This window comes from Branchiostoma belcheri, unplaced genomic scaffold (genome assembly GCF_001625305.1).
Source record: "Branchiostoma belcheri isolate BF01 breed outbred unplaced genomic scaffold, Haploidv18h27 scaffold32, whole genome shotgun sequence".
NCBI lineage: Eukaryota > Metazoa > Chordata > Leptocardii > Amphioxiformes > Branchiostomatidae > Branchiostoma > Branchiostoma belcheri.
This window is the reverse complement of record NW_017803932.1, coordinates 2,674,717-2,691,408: the sequence shown is the minus strand read 5'-3', so window position 1 is coordinate 2,691,408 and position 16,692 is coordinate 2,674,717. Positions and strand designations below refer to the sequence as shown.

Here is a 16,692-nt window from a genome sequence, read left to right as displayed (position 1 = left end):
TCTGAAATGGTTCTGACATTTACTGTTGCCCTTTCCGGCGGATTACCCGCCACTTTGCCGGGTTTAACTCTGCGGCCTAATGACTCCAGGTCTCACAAACAAAGATTTTCTGCTCAGAAAGGTCCTCCGGCGTTTTTGCTGTTTTGCTAACTCTGTTTTGCTAAGCCGCGCGGTGAGAAAATTGTGCTGTTTTTGTTTCGTCGGCATTTGGAGCTAAGGCGACTAATGCTCAAACGTATCGACGAAAAAAAAATTATATAAAAAAACTTAAAATACACCATATGCAGCTTGTTTTGCACATGCAGGTGAGAAATACAAAATAATGATGGACATATGCTTAAAACCGTTGTAGATAGCATTCACATGACCTTGTGAATGTTTCAAATTTTTAGGCGAAAAATGTTACATTGCGGTCATTTGAAGAAGAAGAAGAAACAGCGTTAAGCTAAGGTCCCAATTGGGAAAAGGGGCCCTGGCGGGTAGTTCCCGGGCTGTTTTTTACCACTTTCGGGCGGGACCCCGACGTGGCCCCGCGGGGCACTCTGCGGCTACCGGGCTATTTTTTGGCCCGTCGGGGCCCCGATAAGAATTTAATTCTGAGTTAAATTCTACCCGGGCCCCGCTGACAAAAAGACGCCGTGACCTCATCGTGAGAACACCGAGAGGTACCCCTCCGGTTGCCGGCATTCCACCGGGACACATTTCTTAGGTCACAGACCAGATGAACAGAATAAAGGTGTGTACTTCGTAAACCCGGGTAAAATGTGTGACCTCACAGATCAAATGATCACAACAAATACGTGAATTCTGCATTACGTATAGATCAATACAAGACATCGTCAGAGAATCTGCTGGGTACCTGCCGGGTGCCTGCCGGATACCGACCAAAGAGGGTGACAAAATTTCTAACAAAATGCTACTGAAGGAAACTTTTAATTGTGACCACGACAGCCGATGCCCGCTCGACTCCTGAACCCGGCCGGGGCCAGCCGGGGCTACATCCCCGACGGGCACCGGCGTAATTGGGACCTTAGCTTTAGTAGGATTCACATATGTAGAATTGACCATGCGGGTATTGCAGTCTTTATTGTGAAAGTAAAGACACAGCCGTGTAATATCCGCGGTGATATCAAAAAGCTTGAGAACAAATCCATGCAATATTCTTACCTACCAATTACATTGTGAGAGCAAAGAGAACTTTAACGTCTACAGAAGGTTTGGCATGGCGTCTTTCTCAAAAGTCCTCCAAAAAAATACATGTATACAACATGTTTACGAAGAAAGAGAAAATCGCACAGTAACACCAAATACTTTAGAGAAAGGGGTACACACATATACCTCTTAGTTTGTGTTCCATGTCTAACTCTTCACATATATATGTCGAAAAAAAATATATAACGGTTATATATACGAATACGATGTAGTTTTCACCCAAGTTTCTGGTCTGTCCATTGATGACTTGGGCTGCGTTTTTTTTCACAGAACTATAACACATCTTGATGACCATCTGTCATTTACTGCAAAACACGATCAATAAGCTAATGATGCGTTGATTTAACGGGCGAACTGGAGAAGCTACAGTAATATGAAACTGCTATAACGGCTACTCATCGCCCTTACTCGTAGTAGTGGCCAAATTGTAGCTCGGGTCACAACACACTCCCTAAATGCTAATATATGTTCCCTCTAGTATACAGATAAACGATGGTTATTGTTGAATGTACTGGAGATTCTCAGTTCCGAGCCGAGCGTTATTTTGGTACAAAATAACTACCAGTGTCACCGATTGCCCCCGGGTCAACAATATGAGTAATGTCAACCTGTCCACTTTCAAAACTACAAAGGTTATCTCGACAGGTATTTATTCCTAAGACTGATAATAAATAAACATTGAAAAGTATCTAAAATCCACCTTTCCGCAACATTTTGCATTATTTTTCGGAAAAGACAAACGAATAGATAATTTCTTTCTCAACCGACTTAGTCTTGATATATATGTAACGTAGTCTACATGTTAGGTCATAAAATACACGTTTGAATTCTCTTTAGCCACAGCTTAAGGTGGTATGTGTAATGAGAATTTAAAAGGCGAGGGAGGCGGCGATGTTTTCTTTTTTCTCATTTTTTTGTCAGGGCTCCAGGTGCAACTGCGCTGCCGCATCTTTCCTCGGTCATCTCCCAGCCCCTCTCACATTTGACGCAGTCAAACGACATTACCGGCTCAAGGCACGACTTGGATAATGTCTTCTGGCGTAGTTAATAAAACTAATAACGGTATAATGATGATGATGTATAGGGCGGAAGGCGACACAATGGCCACACGTGACCTTCCAATTTGTTGGCGGGGGCGCACAACACGTGGGCATTACCATCAAAAAAGGTCGCGAATAACGGGCCTATTGTGGGCCATTGGGGCGGTGCAGGGGAAAGTGAAGTGAAGTGTTTTGCCCCCTGAGATCTCCCATCGCTCCATTGCCCGCCAGTTATTCATTCCACACAACAGACGGACGGGGACTCTGGGTGTAATTCGTTAGTGGTCCCTGTAAATTGAAGCGGCACCCAAAAAACTATCCGCAATAACGAAATTGGGCCAGCGTACTGTGAGGATGTAAATGGGCCATGTATGTAGATGTGAGGGATATATTTTTCGGCTTAGAGCTCCTACGCTTTGTTAAATGACCATGATTCGCGTATATTATTTGGAAAGCGTGAATCTTGGCCTTAGTGTTAGCTTTATTACACACAATAATTAACCCTACTTTGTAATGAACAAACTTACAGTATTGTGCAGGTATTTGTTTCCTTACTGCTAACTGTAAAAGTAAGTTTTGACAAAAACCTAACAATAAGATTTTTATTTTTTGTGGTAATATGTTGTTACACAGTATTCACTACGTAGTATTTCAGAGTAGATATTTCTTATAACGTCATCACACAAAAAGTAATCAGATTCTCTTGACGTTGTCTAATTTTCTCCTAACCACGTCGTGTGTATACCCTTTGTTCTTTAAGTGCACTTGAAGAATACACTCTAGTACCATTCTGTTTATTGTGACCAGGCGATAAAAGGCTAGAACCATATGGACGTATAGACCCAAATACTGACTACAGTTATCGCCTCAGAAAAGCCTGTATGGCGGCCAATTCGCCACACAAGAAAACCTCCTGCCGCTAAAGACAATGGCAAGGTAGTAAATCTCTCCCTACAGAAAGGCCCCTGCTACGCCCAACGGTCGGCAATGACGAGGGATCCATTGTTTCCGCATATGGACCCGTTGTTTGTGTCGCTGGAGACTAGACTAGTATGGGCGGTGGGGCAGGGCTTACGGACGTCCCCTTCTGTTGAGCAGTATAGGATCTATTGTAGTTTAACGACCCCGCAAGACGCCTTGATTCCTAGACTGAAGTAGAATGATAGCTAGGTCTCGGGTAAGTTTACGGTACCAGCCGAGTGCGCCCGCCCGGCCGTACCGCGCTATCCGGCCGTCTGGACCGTGAGGGTTGAAAGATGTGTCTGTAGAGGCCCTGCCAGATGGCGAGGGAGCCAATTCCCTGTAGCAGACGACGCGTTGCAATTCTGGCCGGTCCGACTATTTTTTTCTGTTTTACTATGGTGCGAGAGTGGTAGAGCCAGACGGTTGTTTATCACTAAGGTCAACTGTAGCAGACTCAGAGAGCGTGAACTATTAACGTTATATCTGGCGCGGTCAGTTACCTAATAAAGTTTTCAAACTGTATGCGGCAAGACGACAAAAGTTTGACTTTTCCAGCACTTTCGACCCGTGGACCATTGCTCTTATTAGAAAATGACCTTGAAAATGTGATGGGGTTCAGTACCATAATAAATGCTCTGGGTCGATACAGTTAAAAACAAAGCCATTCCTTGCCTTTGCGGGCATGTCATCAGCACATAACAAGAAACATGCCCAGCCCCGTCCTTGGTGCTGAACACCGGGTTTAGAGATGGACAGCGCTAAACTAAAGTCATCTTGAAGTAGGTACGTAGAGGGTATCAATGCATACATGTATAGTTCATAGCATGTTTGCTTGCTTGCTTGTTCGTTTGTTTGTTTATTTGTTTGTTTGTTTGTTTGTTTAGCTGTTTGACTAGTTATACCTATATGACAGCCAAACGTAGGTTAGGAGTGCATGCAGGTGTATACAGAAACATGGCTGTCTTCCACCCCAGTAACTGCTTGGCCATTCGGACCGACAACGTAACATCGCAGAGTAGGTCTGACTATCATATCAGACAGGTCCGACTATCATATCAGACATGGATGCCTGTGAAAACATATAGATTACTAATCATCATGAATATTTCACATATTGTGATATTTAGCGGTGTAAATGTTTCTCAGAAATAAATATTGAATAACTATTTGATGATATCTTCACATGTGATCGCCCGCAAGCACATTTTTCTCCTGTTATACCTGGTGCACACTGGAGTAACCTCACCCAACAATCCGAGAGCCGAAGTGAAGACTCACACTGACTTTGCTAACGAGAGTAACAAGGTGGCACATATCCAAGACGTCTCATTCATAAGCTTAGGGATGTCTTGCCACGTCGTACAGCGTCTCAAAAGACGTTAGATCATCAGACCTACATTGTACAACTGACTGCCTGTAGTACTAGTGTGGCAGAAGATGGTACATATTATATTTTTGTACAGACACCTTCTTAAAGTTAGTACATGCCTCATATTGAGTAAGTTACATGCACTCTTTTTTTCTAAGATGAATAAATGGATTTGAACGTACGTTTAATTGTACAGAACTTGTTTTAACCCTTAAGCAGCGGGTCCCGGATATATCCGGGATTCCAGTTCACGGTATTCTAAACCAAACTTGGCTATACTGAACGAATTCGTATGAGTATAGCAATAGCTCATAATGTTTGCCTAAGGCATTAAACTTGAATTCGAAAAGCTTAGCTTTCTTTAAAAACCCTCCGGGTAAAAACGTGCGCAAAATCGCACGGTAAACACGCGGATGAGATTTGTTGAAGTGGACACTCCAATGTTTAATCCGAACTGCCCACTTCTCGATCTGTCTATGCCCGACTGACCGCTATGTTCTGTCCGTGGTGACGGTAGTGAGGAGTCAACAGCCTCGGGGAGTTTTGCGCGGCCCCTCGCCATCTGTCGGCAAACTCCGCCAACTAGCGCCAACCCTCGCCAACATTTACACGCCACATTTTCGGCGATGGAGCGTTTTTAATGTGTAGGAAAAGAAGATGCGTTTAAATTTGGGGAGATGACTTTGGCGCGGAGAAAGGGGTTCCTTGCGCCAATAGGAAGCCGCCGTTCGCAGGCGATTTAACACCGGTGATACAGAACACCCGCGAGAATCAATCTCAATCGCCCTGTCCATATGCCCCATTCGACCCAAGTGACCCGGCAAAAATGAGCCTACCCCGCATAGCCCTGGCGCGAGGAGGGCAATCCATACGTGTTAGCTTCCCCGGAAGCAATCGAACCCTCCCAAATGAAGAAAACTGCCCATAAAACGACTGGAATGGGAGGTCTGTTAACGTTCAATATGGGCGCAACTTTACTGCGCCGTATGGTGCGTTTTTCTTACTGTATATACTGTATCCAAACTTGGCCCAACTGACCTCCGGATATTAGTAATGATTGGGGAGGGAAACAAGGGGTCATTTTGTCCATCATTTTGACACAGGGGTCATTTGTCACTGCGTCGCTTTGAAATATGTTTGTACCTCTCACACTTTTCTATTGTGCTGATGTGTTGCAAATCGCAGGTTTTCTGTCATTTCACGTAGAGCACACGTGATGTAGAATTGATATTCAAAGAGGCATATGAATGCAGCGTATAGAGTTATCAACTTTCTTACCAAGTTTGACAAAATTGAGCGAAGCATGCTTGTCGTGTCTACGTGACTTTGCTCTGAAATCTGTGTATCAATAACCAAGTAGATGTAACAGGGAGGTAGACATTTGTTCCCAAGTATACTTTTCTGTGTGTGTCGCATCTTTTGCAGGTACTATGAACGACGATTGATAAGCTGTGACAAGTGCCTCTTTGGCCCTGGCGTCTACTTGGAGATTACCGCTCACTAAAGGTGACTTTGATGTCGTTACAGATGTAAGTTTGTCGTGCAGTAATTCCCATATCTCCACAGTACGGCACTTTTAACCTCCGCGTTGTTCTGGTCTACACACGCTATCTGTGCTGTAGCTTCGTGCGGTGGTAACCGCGGCTTGGCGATGGGGATTCACACAAAACACGACATTAACCTCTAACACCGCCTCTTGACACCGATAAATCACGTCACTTGCCCCTCGGCGGTACAGCTCTCGGCTGCGCCGGCCCGTCCCTCGGTGTGAGCCCGCGAAATTATCCCCGTGCACGCGACGGCACGTGCCGAATTAGCCACGAACAATACTCCAGTCTCCTATCCCGCTACCGCATTCAGTTGTTCCCTTTTTGTCCTTCCCTCGATAAACCTTATTACCTTTTAGAGGCTTGAAAGAGACCCTTGTCATGAAACAGTGGGTAACATTGTCAAGGGTATTGTCCAAAGCAATTACGGGCTATACAAGGGGTTAGGATTCAATCTTCTCGGAGAGCCCCCGGGTCCGCGGACAAGCTGGCGGGACAGGCAGAGGTCGTTGCACCTGTCATGATTGTGAGGGGACACCTGCACGTCACGTGACCGCCCGGCGCGCCAAAGGAAATGTGTCACAGGCTGTCGTCTGACTCTGACAAGAAGTTAATCTCAAAGTAGATCTTTTCGTGGCTACAAATTAAATGCAAGGACAATATCAAATTGGCAATACAGAAGGAAATCGGCATGACAGTATCCAACTCTCACGGGCGAAAAAAAAATACCGGTACAAAAACCCGATACAATCGCCTAAAACACGGAAAAAATAAGCCGATGCCTAAACCTCTACTTGGAGATTAACAAGTTGTAATGTAAAAGCTGGCTCAGTTTTGGTGATTCATTCTTTCAAGTTTGTGCATTCTGGCCAGGTGAAAAATATGTGAACTCTTCCAATACAATAACGAAAGGGATTATGAAGAAAGTAAAAGTATTGCCTAAATGAGAGTAACTCGCTTATAGCAAGCCTTCTTTAATACCGCATGGAAAAAAGCTAAAATTGCACTTCGTCGGAGAAAGCCCAGCAAGATACGATCAGCTCTTCGACAACAGATAAACTAGAAGTTTATGGGACACATAGCCCGCTATTTGTAGCAAGCTAACAGACACAAGGTCTGGACACAAGACTATTACAGAAATTGCTATCTTCAATGTCACGAAAACACAGCACGTGTGAGCTAAATCTCGTGTCAAGATGTTTCTCCAAATGTCATTAAACGTTGTCTGAAATAAAAATGGACGCAGCGAACTCTTCTGAAATGTCAAGGGAGGGTTGGAGAGTACTTCTTCCGACATGAGGGGTTTTGATTGACAGGTGAAGCAGACTGTACTGCACGAGAGAGCAGACGGCTTGTCTCCTGAGGGAGGGGGTGATCGGGATTGCGTCCTAACCGAACTGACAGTTGGAGCCGATTTGCATCCCTGTCAGACAGCCAGAGTTGGGAAGTTCCAGAGTACACGAGTTGAGTTTTATTCTTCCAGACAACGCAGACTTATTATAACAAGAAAATGGCAGCCATAACTAGTTGTAGAAACTAGAAGAAGGAAACGCTGTCATGTAGCTTAATGATTTGTGTATAGATCTACTTATTTCACCCGACATTCATTCGGCTAAAGCCTAGGTATGTATTGTACACTGTTCAAGAGAAATGCAGCGCCAAATATAGATATTTTTCCGGAGCCTTGAGATATTTCATTTCTTATTTATCATCTATTCCTCGACCCAATAATCCACTCTGACGTTAAATTTCTATAGAATGGGAATAATGCCTCACGCTGGGCAAAGACGTACAAAATCCCGTTGTCATTGACTCGGGATCAGTATATCGATGTGCGCGGTGCGAGTAACCAATAGACAATAAGTAAGAAATAACAAAGTGTTCTGACAACAATTTTGAACTAGAGGTCGGAGATCTCATGTCTTCGTCAGAGGTACATCGTTCTAGAGAAATTAATATGCGTATTCTTCACTCTTTTTAATAATCAATTTGGTCTAAAGAACAAAAGAATCTCTGTACTATTTTTATGGTACAGAACACCCTGAAACGGTTTCCCGCAGATTATACAGATGCGTCGTCACCCGTGTTAGCCCCACCCCCCCTACGTTATTTGAGTTTGGACTGTTACTGGAAAAAAAACGTTCAAGAAATTCTTACTGTGTTGAAAGTGTCACGACAGCGCCGCAAAATATAATAAGAGAAGATGTTATAAAGGAAAGAATCAGAACAGGGTGACTACTGCTGTTTTGTTAATTTGTCTTTATGACAAATAGAAGACTTGTTTCTTGTGTTCTTTGTGTCATAACATTTGTACTTCTACAGTTAGTATATTCCAAATCTAGGCATCTCGTTTTTCGGCCCTTCGTGTTTTTATTGCGCGCTTGCCTTAAATTTAAGGTAATTAGATTTAAGGTCTCCAGTGGACGTCATCCATAGCAATTACTTGGTGTGGCCGTAGAAAATACCCTGACATATGCCCAACCTATCCTCCCCCTGCTGAAGTTATAGTACAATCCCTCAATGTAACGTCATTTGATCCCATCCCATTATGGGGTCCCCCCGGCTATATCCAGCTGTCGGCTGTCTCCAAGCAGATGTACAATGTAGGTGGGGGATTTCTAAACACAAAAGGTCCTATTACGGGGACATAACGACCTCCACGACTCTCATCTTTGAACTCAATCTTGGAGACCACGACAGTAATATGCCTATCAAATTTCATTAACTTCCATCCACACATACAAAAGTTATCCTGCTCACAAGAAAAATTAACAAAATGCCCCCTGTAGTCACAACGAAACCTCCCACGAAGCTCAGTAACGAACTTAACCTTGGTCCTGACAATAGTAAGCACCACACCAAGAATTATAATCAACATTTTACAAATACTTGAGTTATCTTGCTAACAAGCCACAAACACAAAAGGTGTACTAACGTGACGCACGGACCCCCCACGAAGCCGAAACTTGTACTTGACTTTGGCCTTAACAGCGGTAATATGCCTGCCAAAAATCATGGACGTCGAATCATGCCTTCCAGAGTTATATTGCAAAATCCGCAGTTCCCCACACTCCGGCGAGACAATTTCATAGTCCTTCTGACGAAGACAATGAACATTTCTGTCGGTTAAGAAAGAAAAACGGTACCGAATATAAACGTTCCTTTTTATATATTTAGTGTCACTGCTTTTAATAGCATTTTAGGCATCCAGATAACCTTCGGAAAAATTTCATGTCACTTCTTTTATGGGATTTTGGACCTCTAGGTTCTCTCTTCTATCCTTCATTTTCAAACTCTACAAATGGATTGATAACTCAGAGATAAGGTAGTAATAAAGCTGTTGTGGGATTAGGACTTGAAGGAGCTAGTTATAGGTCTCTTCTGATCGTATTCAGATAGGCGTTTTATCTAGAAAATGCCCAAACCTGAAACTTTAATTTTGAAACAAAGAAGTACATGCCAACTTCTTGGTCCGATACCTTTGGTATTTCGCCGCAGGTTTGAGTGATCCAGAGTCTGATTCCTGTAAATACCAGGTCGGAGACACAGGCATGATGATGTGGAGCAACCGTCCTCGCCGCACCTGCTCGTTCGCGCCCAAACGATCTGTTCATTTGTCAGATCGGCACGCGCCCCCCTCCCCCAGGACCCGTCATTTGCCGGCCGATCGGGCCACATTACCGCGGCTGGACGCTGATGAGGCAGAGAAAAGCTGAACAGCAGGGGAAGGGAAGGGAGCACAATGGGGCCATCACTAATCGGTCCTTCGGAACACCCTCCAGTCACGCGCCCATTTCCGCAAACAAATTATATCCACAAACCGAGTAATTTTAAAAAAAAGTTAGATAAGAAAAAAAATGATAAAAGTTGGCGTTTTACAAAACGCAGGTGTGAGTAATGAATTGGAGACAGCTATTTGAACGCCGATCGTTTATAATTTTTTGGAAAAGAGAGGACAACAGACGGACTTTGGCGGGAAAATCGATGTCGGACTGACCACCAGCTTTGAGATGAAATAGGGTCAAACGGGAAATCATACGCATCAACGGTGGTCATGAATTTCCGCTGACGGAAAATCATTCTCGCCGACCCTGTAAAACAACCATGGATTTTTTTCTCCGTTCGAACGCCATGTGTGTGGCGTGTGTGACTTCGTTAGCTCGTTAGCGTACTTAATCGCCATTCTCCGTCGTCAAAAGTACACACATTTGATAATGAATTCTTCTGCCACGCCAATATCCCAGAAGAAAAGGAGATCTGGCTGCGAAAATCGGATTTAGGAGGATGCATTGATCAGTGTTTAGTCGGGAGCTGTCGATACTATGCACCCGGCGGCGAAGATTAGATTTTGTACAAAAGTACGTGATCTATTTGCACAGGCGCACACGTAACGGTATTAAGTTTGTTACGTACATCCTGTCTGTGAGAGGAGGAAAGCAACACAACATACAATGTAGTACAGCTCACATATTGACAATGCTACAAAGAACGTTACGTAAATGCGACATTTGGGACAACAACGTTAACATGCACGACATAACCAAACAGGGAAACAAACATCACCGTGGACACTGTGGATATGGATGTTTTAGTTTGGAGCTAGCGACGGCTGCCAACCTAGAACAATCTAAACGTAACATACTTCGTCGACCTTTGTTGCATTTTAAAATAAAACAATATAGTTAAGATTTTTTTTCTTTGGTAGAATTCTAGAAATAGACTGGAATGGCCGAGACAACCAGCTGAGCAAATCTGTTCTTTGCATATTCTTGTTAAATTGATGTCATTCTACACGGAAATGGCCCGCAAGGTTAACTTGAAAGTTGAAACTATAGGTGTATATATCGAGAAACAAACCTTGTAAAACACGAGGACAAAAAGGCTGTTCTGTTAGCAATAGACGCAAGAGGGCGCTTGGCACAAGTGTCCTTAGTGAACGTGCATGTGTAGTGAGTACTATTACTAGTTTAAAAGGCCACAGCAAGAAAATTTTATGGATGACATCCTCCGCAGACTCCATATCCAATGCGATAGGGCGAAAATAAAACATGGCGGGCCAAAGAAAACAAGATTCCTACAATTTCAAATGTTCACATCATATACCTTAATGACAGGATGTTGTGATTTTGATGAACTAGGAAGCGATTTGACGGTTAACGGCTGATTCCACGGGCCAGTGGGGGTGTCGGACAAATGTCCTCTTCCACAGAGAAATATACCGATTTCGGAGGAATGTACGCTTATAACTGGAGGAACGTCTGCTTTCCTGGAGGAATGTACCAATATTCTAGAGGAATATCTAGATTCGATTGGTCGGGGTGTCATGGTGGATAATTTCAAAGTGGAAGGAACAGGTGTTAAACAGGATTACGGGGTGATATTTCTTTATTCATATGCAATGCCAAATTTTACGTGGCAGTAACTTAAAGAGAAGTAATGGTCAAATAATGTGTCCGTTCTAGGACGAGCTTTACCGCCTCTGGCGGGACCAAGTCGGCATTCGGCCGAGATACGCTGGGAGGGGGCATCAGCAAGCAGGTCGTTGATCCCTGACATTGATAACACGCTACCTTGCGTGTTTTCATCAAACAACAATGAATGCAGTTTCGGAGAATCGTGATCGGACACGGTTTACAAGGAATGTATGGCACGTGGACCAGATGTGAGGAATGTGAGTTACCCGAATCGCGGTTTGGGTGACTTCACATGAACAAGGCTTTAGTAGAGCTCTACATCAAAGCAATAAAACTGGTATTGTCAAAAAAAAGTTTGTTACCAAGGTCATTGCTTTGTAACATAAGACTAACACAGTATGATGCGACACAGCTCACTGCACTTCAGAATACATGTATATGGCCAGTTTTTTTTTGTCGCTACCCTCACCAACCTTGAGTTGATATTAACATAACTGGCCTGGATTACAGCAGTAGCGCCATCTGGCGAGAGCTACAAGTATGGTCGGATCCGGAATCAGATACACTGAAGTGAACGTCCGTTGCCATAACATTGACATGATTGATATTGTGATAATATCAGTATATATAAGATTTATAGTGACTGTCGTGTATGCCTGATATCATAGATAAAATGCGAAAATGTCACTAGAAAAAGACAAAGACTCAAATGTTATCACCGTATCCTCAGTAGCCAGTTATCACTTGTGAGTATATATATATATGTGAATATATATTAGGCTGGATTCAAACAATGCATTATATTGTTGAACTTATAATATATTATTAAACAGAAAAACTGTAAAAGATAATGAGAAACTAACTTTCTTTAACTGGTTGTTTGCATTTCGAGGTTGATTCATGTGATTTTTTTCTAATCAGAAAAAAATGAAATTGACAAAAGAAATCAAAAGATGGCGTGGCTCAAGTGAGAAAACATTACATGGATTATCTGTCCTGTAAACCGAAATTGTCTCACCAGTGATGCCTGTTGCTAGTGAAGTCTTTTGCCAGCGCTTCTCTCTTATGGATATTTACTAAGATGTGAGTGTACAGTTCTCTGTGTGATGTCGAAGTTATAGTAAAGCCATTTCTGTATAAACTCTTCAGTCCGTCTCCTCTCTTAGTCCTGAATATCCAATGAGTTAAAAGATCGTACCTTTGTGGATTCCTTTCCGTTTTGTTGTGACGTAACATCTTGTATCTGGCGACGTCCTTACTCGGACGTGACAGCTTTAACAGGTGTAATTTCAGCCGAATAGCCATATCGTCATCTTCCCCTCCCCATCCACAGAACAAGTTGGAATATCCGTTCACCAGTTTATAATGCCAGGTTTTCAGGGCCGACACTCCACCAAACAGTTCCTGGTAGGGCAGGCTGTAGTTTAATGTGTCGACAGCGACCGAGAGGTGATAGGGGGACTGACTACAGGTGTACAAGTTTCTGTCGTCTTCTGGAAGGAGGTCGACGTCGTGGAAGATGAAGCAGTCGTAAGTAGGATCCTCCTTTAATGCTTCCGTGAAGCCGACGTTGTAGAGCAAACCCTTGCAGAACGTGGGTTCGTCGCCATGTTGTTCTATGACGTAAATGGTGTAGTCAAGCCCCTGCCGCTGGAGAAACGGGTGCATGTGGCGGAGAAATATATCCAGGTGTTTCTCTCGGTCTCTGAACGTCACCAAGACGGCGATTTTCTCCGAGGAACTGGACCTATTTCGTGCAGGGGGACTCCATTTTCCACCGTACCTGACATTTCCGTAAGGATTTTCAGCCCGCAGTGGTTTCTGTAACGTTTCCCTGTCACCTGGCGTCTTCACTAAATGTAGGTGTGTCGTCAGGACGGCGACTTTCTCCGAGGAGCTGGACCGTGTTCTTCGAGGGGGACTCCATTTACCAGCGTACCCTACATGTACCTGTTCATAAGGATTTTCAGCCCGAACGGATTTTTGTAACGTTTCCCTGTCACCTGGCGTCTTCACCAAATGTAGGTGTGTCGTCAAGATGTCGACTCTCTCCGAGGAGCTGGACGAAGTTCTTCCGGTGGGACTCCATTTTCCACCGTACCCGACATTTTCATAAGGATTTTCAGCCCTCAGTGGTTTCTGTAACGTTTTCCTGTCACCTGGCGTTTTTACCAAATGTAGATATATTGTCAAGACTAGTGTGGCGACGACTTGCAGTAAAATAAGCCACCGCAAGCTTGTTTTTCGCATGTTTCCAGGTTGGGTTGGGTTGGGTTAGGTTGGGTTAGGTTGGGTTGGTTGGTTGGTTGGTTGGTTGGTTGGTTGGTTGGTTGGTTGGTTGGTTGGTTGGTTGGTTGGTTGGTTGGTTGGTTGAAACGTACTTCTCCTTCTAAATGGTTGTTGGACAGTTGAATCGGTTCAAACAAAGACAAACGATCGATATTACCTAAAGGGACGACAAAGGAGTGATTTATCATTAAGTTACCTGCACACAAGAACATCTAAAAGACATAAAACTGCCTTTTCTTACCTGTGGTGATGAGATGTCCCAATGCCCTGTCTCGCTCTCACTGCATGTACGTGTCTTCAACGATCTGGTGACTGTATACATAACGTAACCTCACTGACGTATTACATCCTGGTTCGGGGTAGAAGTACCCTGATTGTAATCTTGTTAAGTTGATAACTAGAAAGCAAAAGGCAAATGATGGTGTTGTTCGTTTGTCTTTTTCTTATTTTGGTGAATTTTTCGTATTCGTGTCGTTTTTTTTTAGAAATGGATAATGCACACTTTTAATGATTCAGTGACACATATGTATTAGGGTGTATAATGAGGTAACGTTATGAGGCAGTTATACATAAATAAACATGTCCGTCCTTGTATTTATATACTAATATACGTTTTTTCTGTGTATGCACATCCATGTATCCTAATATAACATACACATGCATGAATGCGCTGATCTTTATTTGTGTATTTCGCAATGGGACCAGACTGCGCAACCATTCAAGTAAAACTATTTGTCAGGATGTGTACATACTGTGTGGAGTGGCTGTCAACACATACTTTGATTGAGCCATGACTCTGTACCTGCTACTATATCTGGCTTGTAAGTGTCAAGTACTGTCGCCAGTTCAGCTGTTTTGTTCCGCACACACTGACAATTTACTAGGAGAAGTTTACTTTTGGATCTCTTGTGACTATGACCCCTCATTTGAGAATTACCCTGCTTTGATTTAAGTGGAGTGGATGTGGCCATTGGGATGTCGCCTGGCTCATGCAGTTTAATCCCGACAAATGATACATTATGCACATAACAAACAAACAAACAAACGAACACCACATGCAACCAGCTACCAGTTTTGTGGTCAGGCTTTAGTAACCACAAAAACCCATCCGTATCTGGGCGTCACATTGACAAGCGGTCTGAAGACAGGGAGAGATCACCCCTCTTCCCTCACCTACAAGTGACCACAAAGAGTGCAACTTGCTGTTTGACTAAAGGATCAATGCAGTTATCATAGGCTTAAACTTTGGACCATATTCGTTTTTTTTTTATCTTGAACTTTCTGCGCTTTAGATAAACTGCAGTCGAAAATTATCAATCTCGGATGGATAATAGAGCATTTTTACGCAATAACCAAAGGCCTTGAACGTCGAATAACCGGCCTTCTTTTCTCAGTAAATTGTTTCTGGCAGAAGATGACATAGAAAGTCTACCTACCTCCGTGGACGGAGATTTTGATTGCGGTCGGTGTGTTTGCGTGTTTGCCTGTGGTTTGTCTGTACGTATATCCACACGCTAAACACACTGAAGTACAGGAAGTTAGGTCAAAGGTTCCAGAAAGGTCCCAGGAAAGGTTATCTCATTTCCTGCTACATGTATATTTACCTATTGGGAAAAAAATAAGTGAATATGAAAGAAGACAACATCCACATAAACCCTGAATGTTTCATGGAGGTATGGAATCTTCAATTTCTTGTTGGATTTGCTTCGCGCGAACAGCGGCCCCTTTGCATACTACCCCCTTCACGCGTACATCTACATACGCCTTCCATTCATATTGAAAGAATCATTAACTACTTTATAAGAGAAGTCGGACAATCATCTCTTGACGGAGGTGATTCCTTTAATCATTCAAATCATGATTAATCCAAAAGAGTGAAATAGAAGAGTAACGGGCAACTTTTTCATTAGAGCATTAGCGCCATCTGGCAAGAGCTACAAGTATGGCAGGATCCGGAATCAGATACACTGAAGTGAACGTGCGTTGCCATAACATTGATATTGCGATAATATCAGTGAATAAAAGATTTATAGTCGTGTGTATGCCCATCATTGAATGTATGACTACAAGTGAGGAAATAGTTCCGAAACTATCCATCATATTAGACCACAGCAGGCAGATGTCTGGATTATCAGTCACAGATTTTTACAGGAAATCATTAGAAGGAGCAGGTAAAGTTAAACGCAAAAATGTCAAAACAAAACGACAAAAGATCCAAATTCTATCACAGTACCACAAAGTCAACATATCAGGCTGGGTAACATTTCAAACAATGCATCTCATCAAGTTATAATGCATTATTAAACAGAAAAACTATAAAAGATAATGAGAAAATAACTCTCTTTAACAGGGTTTGAGGTTGATTCGTGTGATTTTTTTTCTAATCAGAAAAGAAATGGAATCCCAAATAGAAATTGAAAAAATTGGCCCGGCTTAAGTGAGAAACCTGAACGATCTGTCCTGTAAACCGAAATTGTCTCACCAGCGATGATAGTCTATTGTTAGCGCTCTTCGCTTAGTGATATTTACTAAGATGTGAGTGTACAGTTCTCTGTGTGATGTCGAAGTTATACTATAGCCACTTGTGTGTAAACTTCTCAGTCCGTCCCTCTTGGCCCTGAATAACCAGTGATCTAAAAGATTGTACCTTCGTGGATTCAATGCCGTTCTGTTGTGACGTAACATCGTGTATCTGGCGACGTCCTTACTCGGACGTGACAGCTTTAACAGGTGTAATTTCAACCGCCTAGCCATATCGTCATCTTCCCCTCCCCATCCCACAGAACCAAGTTGGAATATCCGTTCACCAGTTGTAATGTCGAGTTTTCAGGGTCCGACGACTCCACCAAACAGATCCT

The 16,692-nt window shown here is 43.1% G+C and overlaps 1 protein-coding gene across 1 annotated transcript; it reads right to left on the bottom strand.

Moving 5' to 3' along the window:
- Positions 1-12,163: 12,163 nt before the first annotated feature.
- Positions 12,164-14,139, bottom strand: LOC109474891 (beta-1,4-galactosyltransferase 4-like). Its single transcript, XM_019775363.1, has 2 exons — positions 14,076-14,139; positions 12,164-13,991 (listed from the first exon to the last, which is right to left on the bottom strand). The coding sequence occupies exon 2, from the start codon at positions 13,793-13,795 to the stop codon at positions 12,560-12,562; it is 1,236 nt and encodes a 411-aa protein (XP_019630922.1). The 5' UTR covers positions 13,796-13,991; positions 14,076-14,139; the 3' UTR covers positions 12,164-12,559.
- Between the last annotated feature and the right edge of the window lie 2,553 nt (positions 14,140-16,692).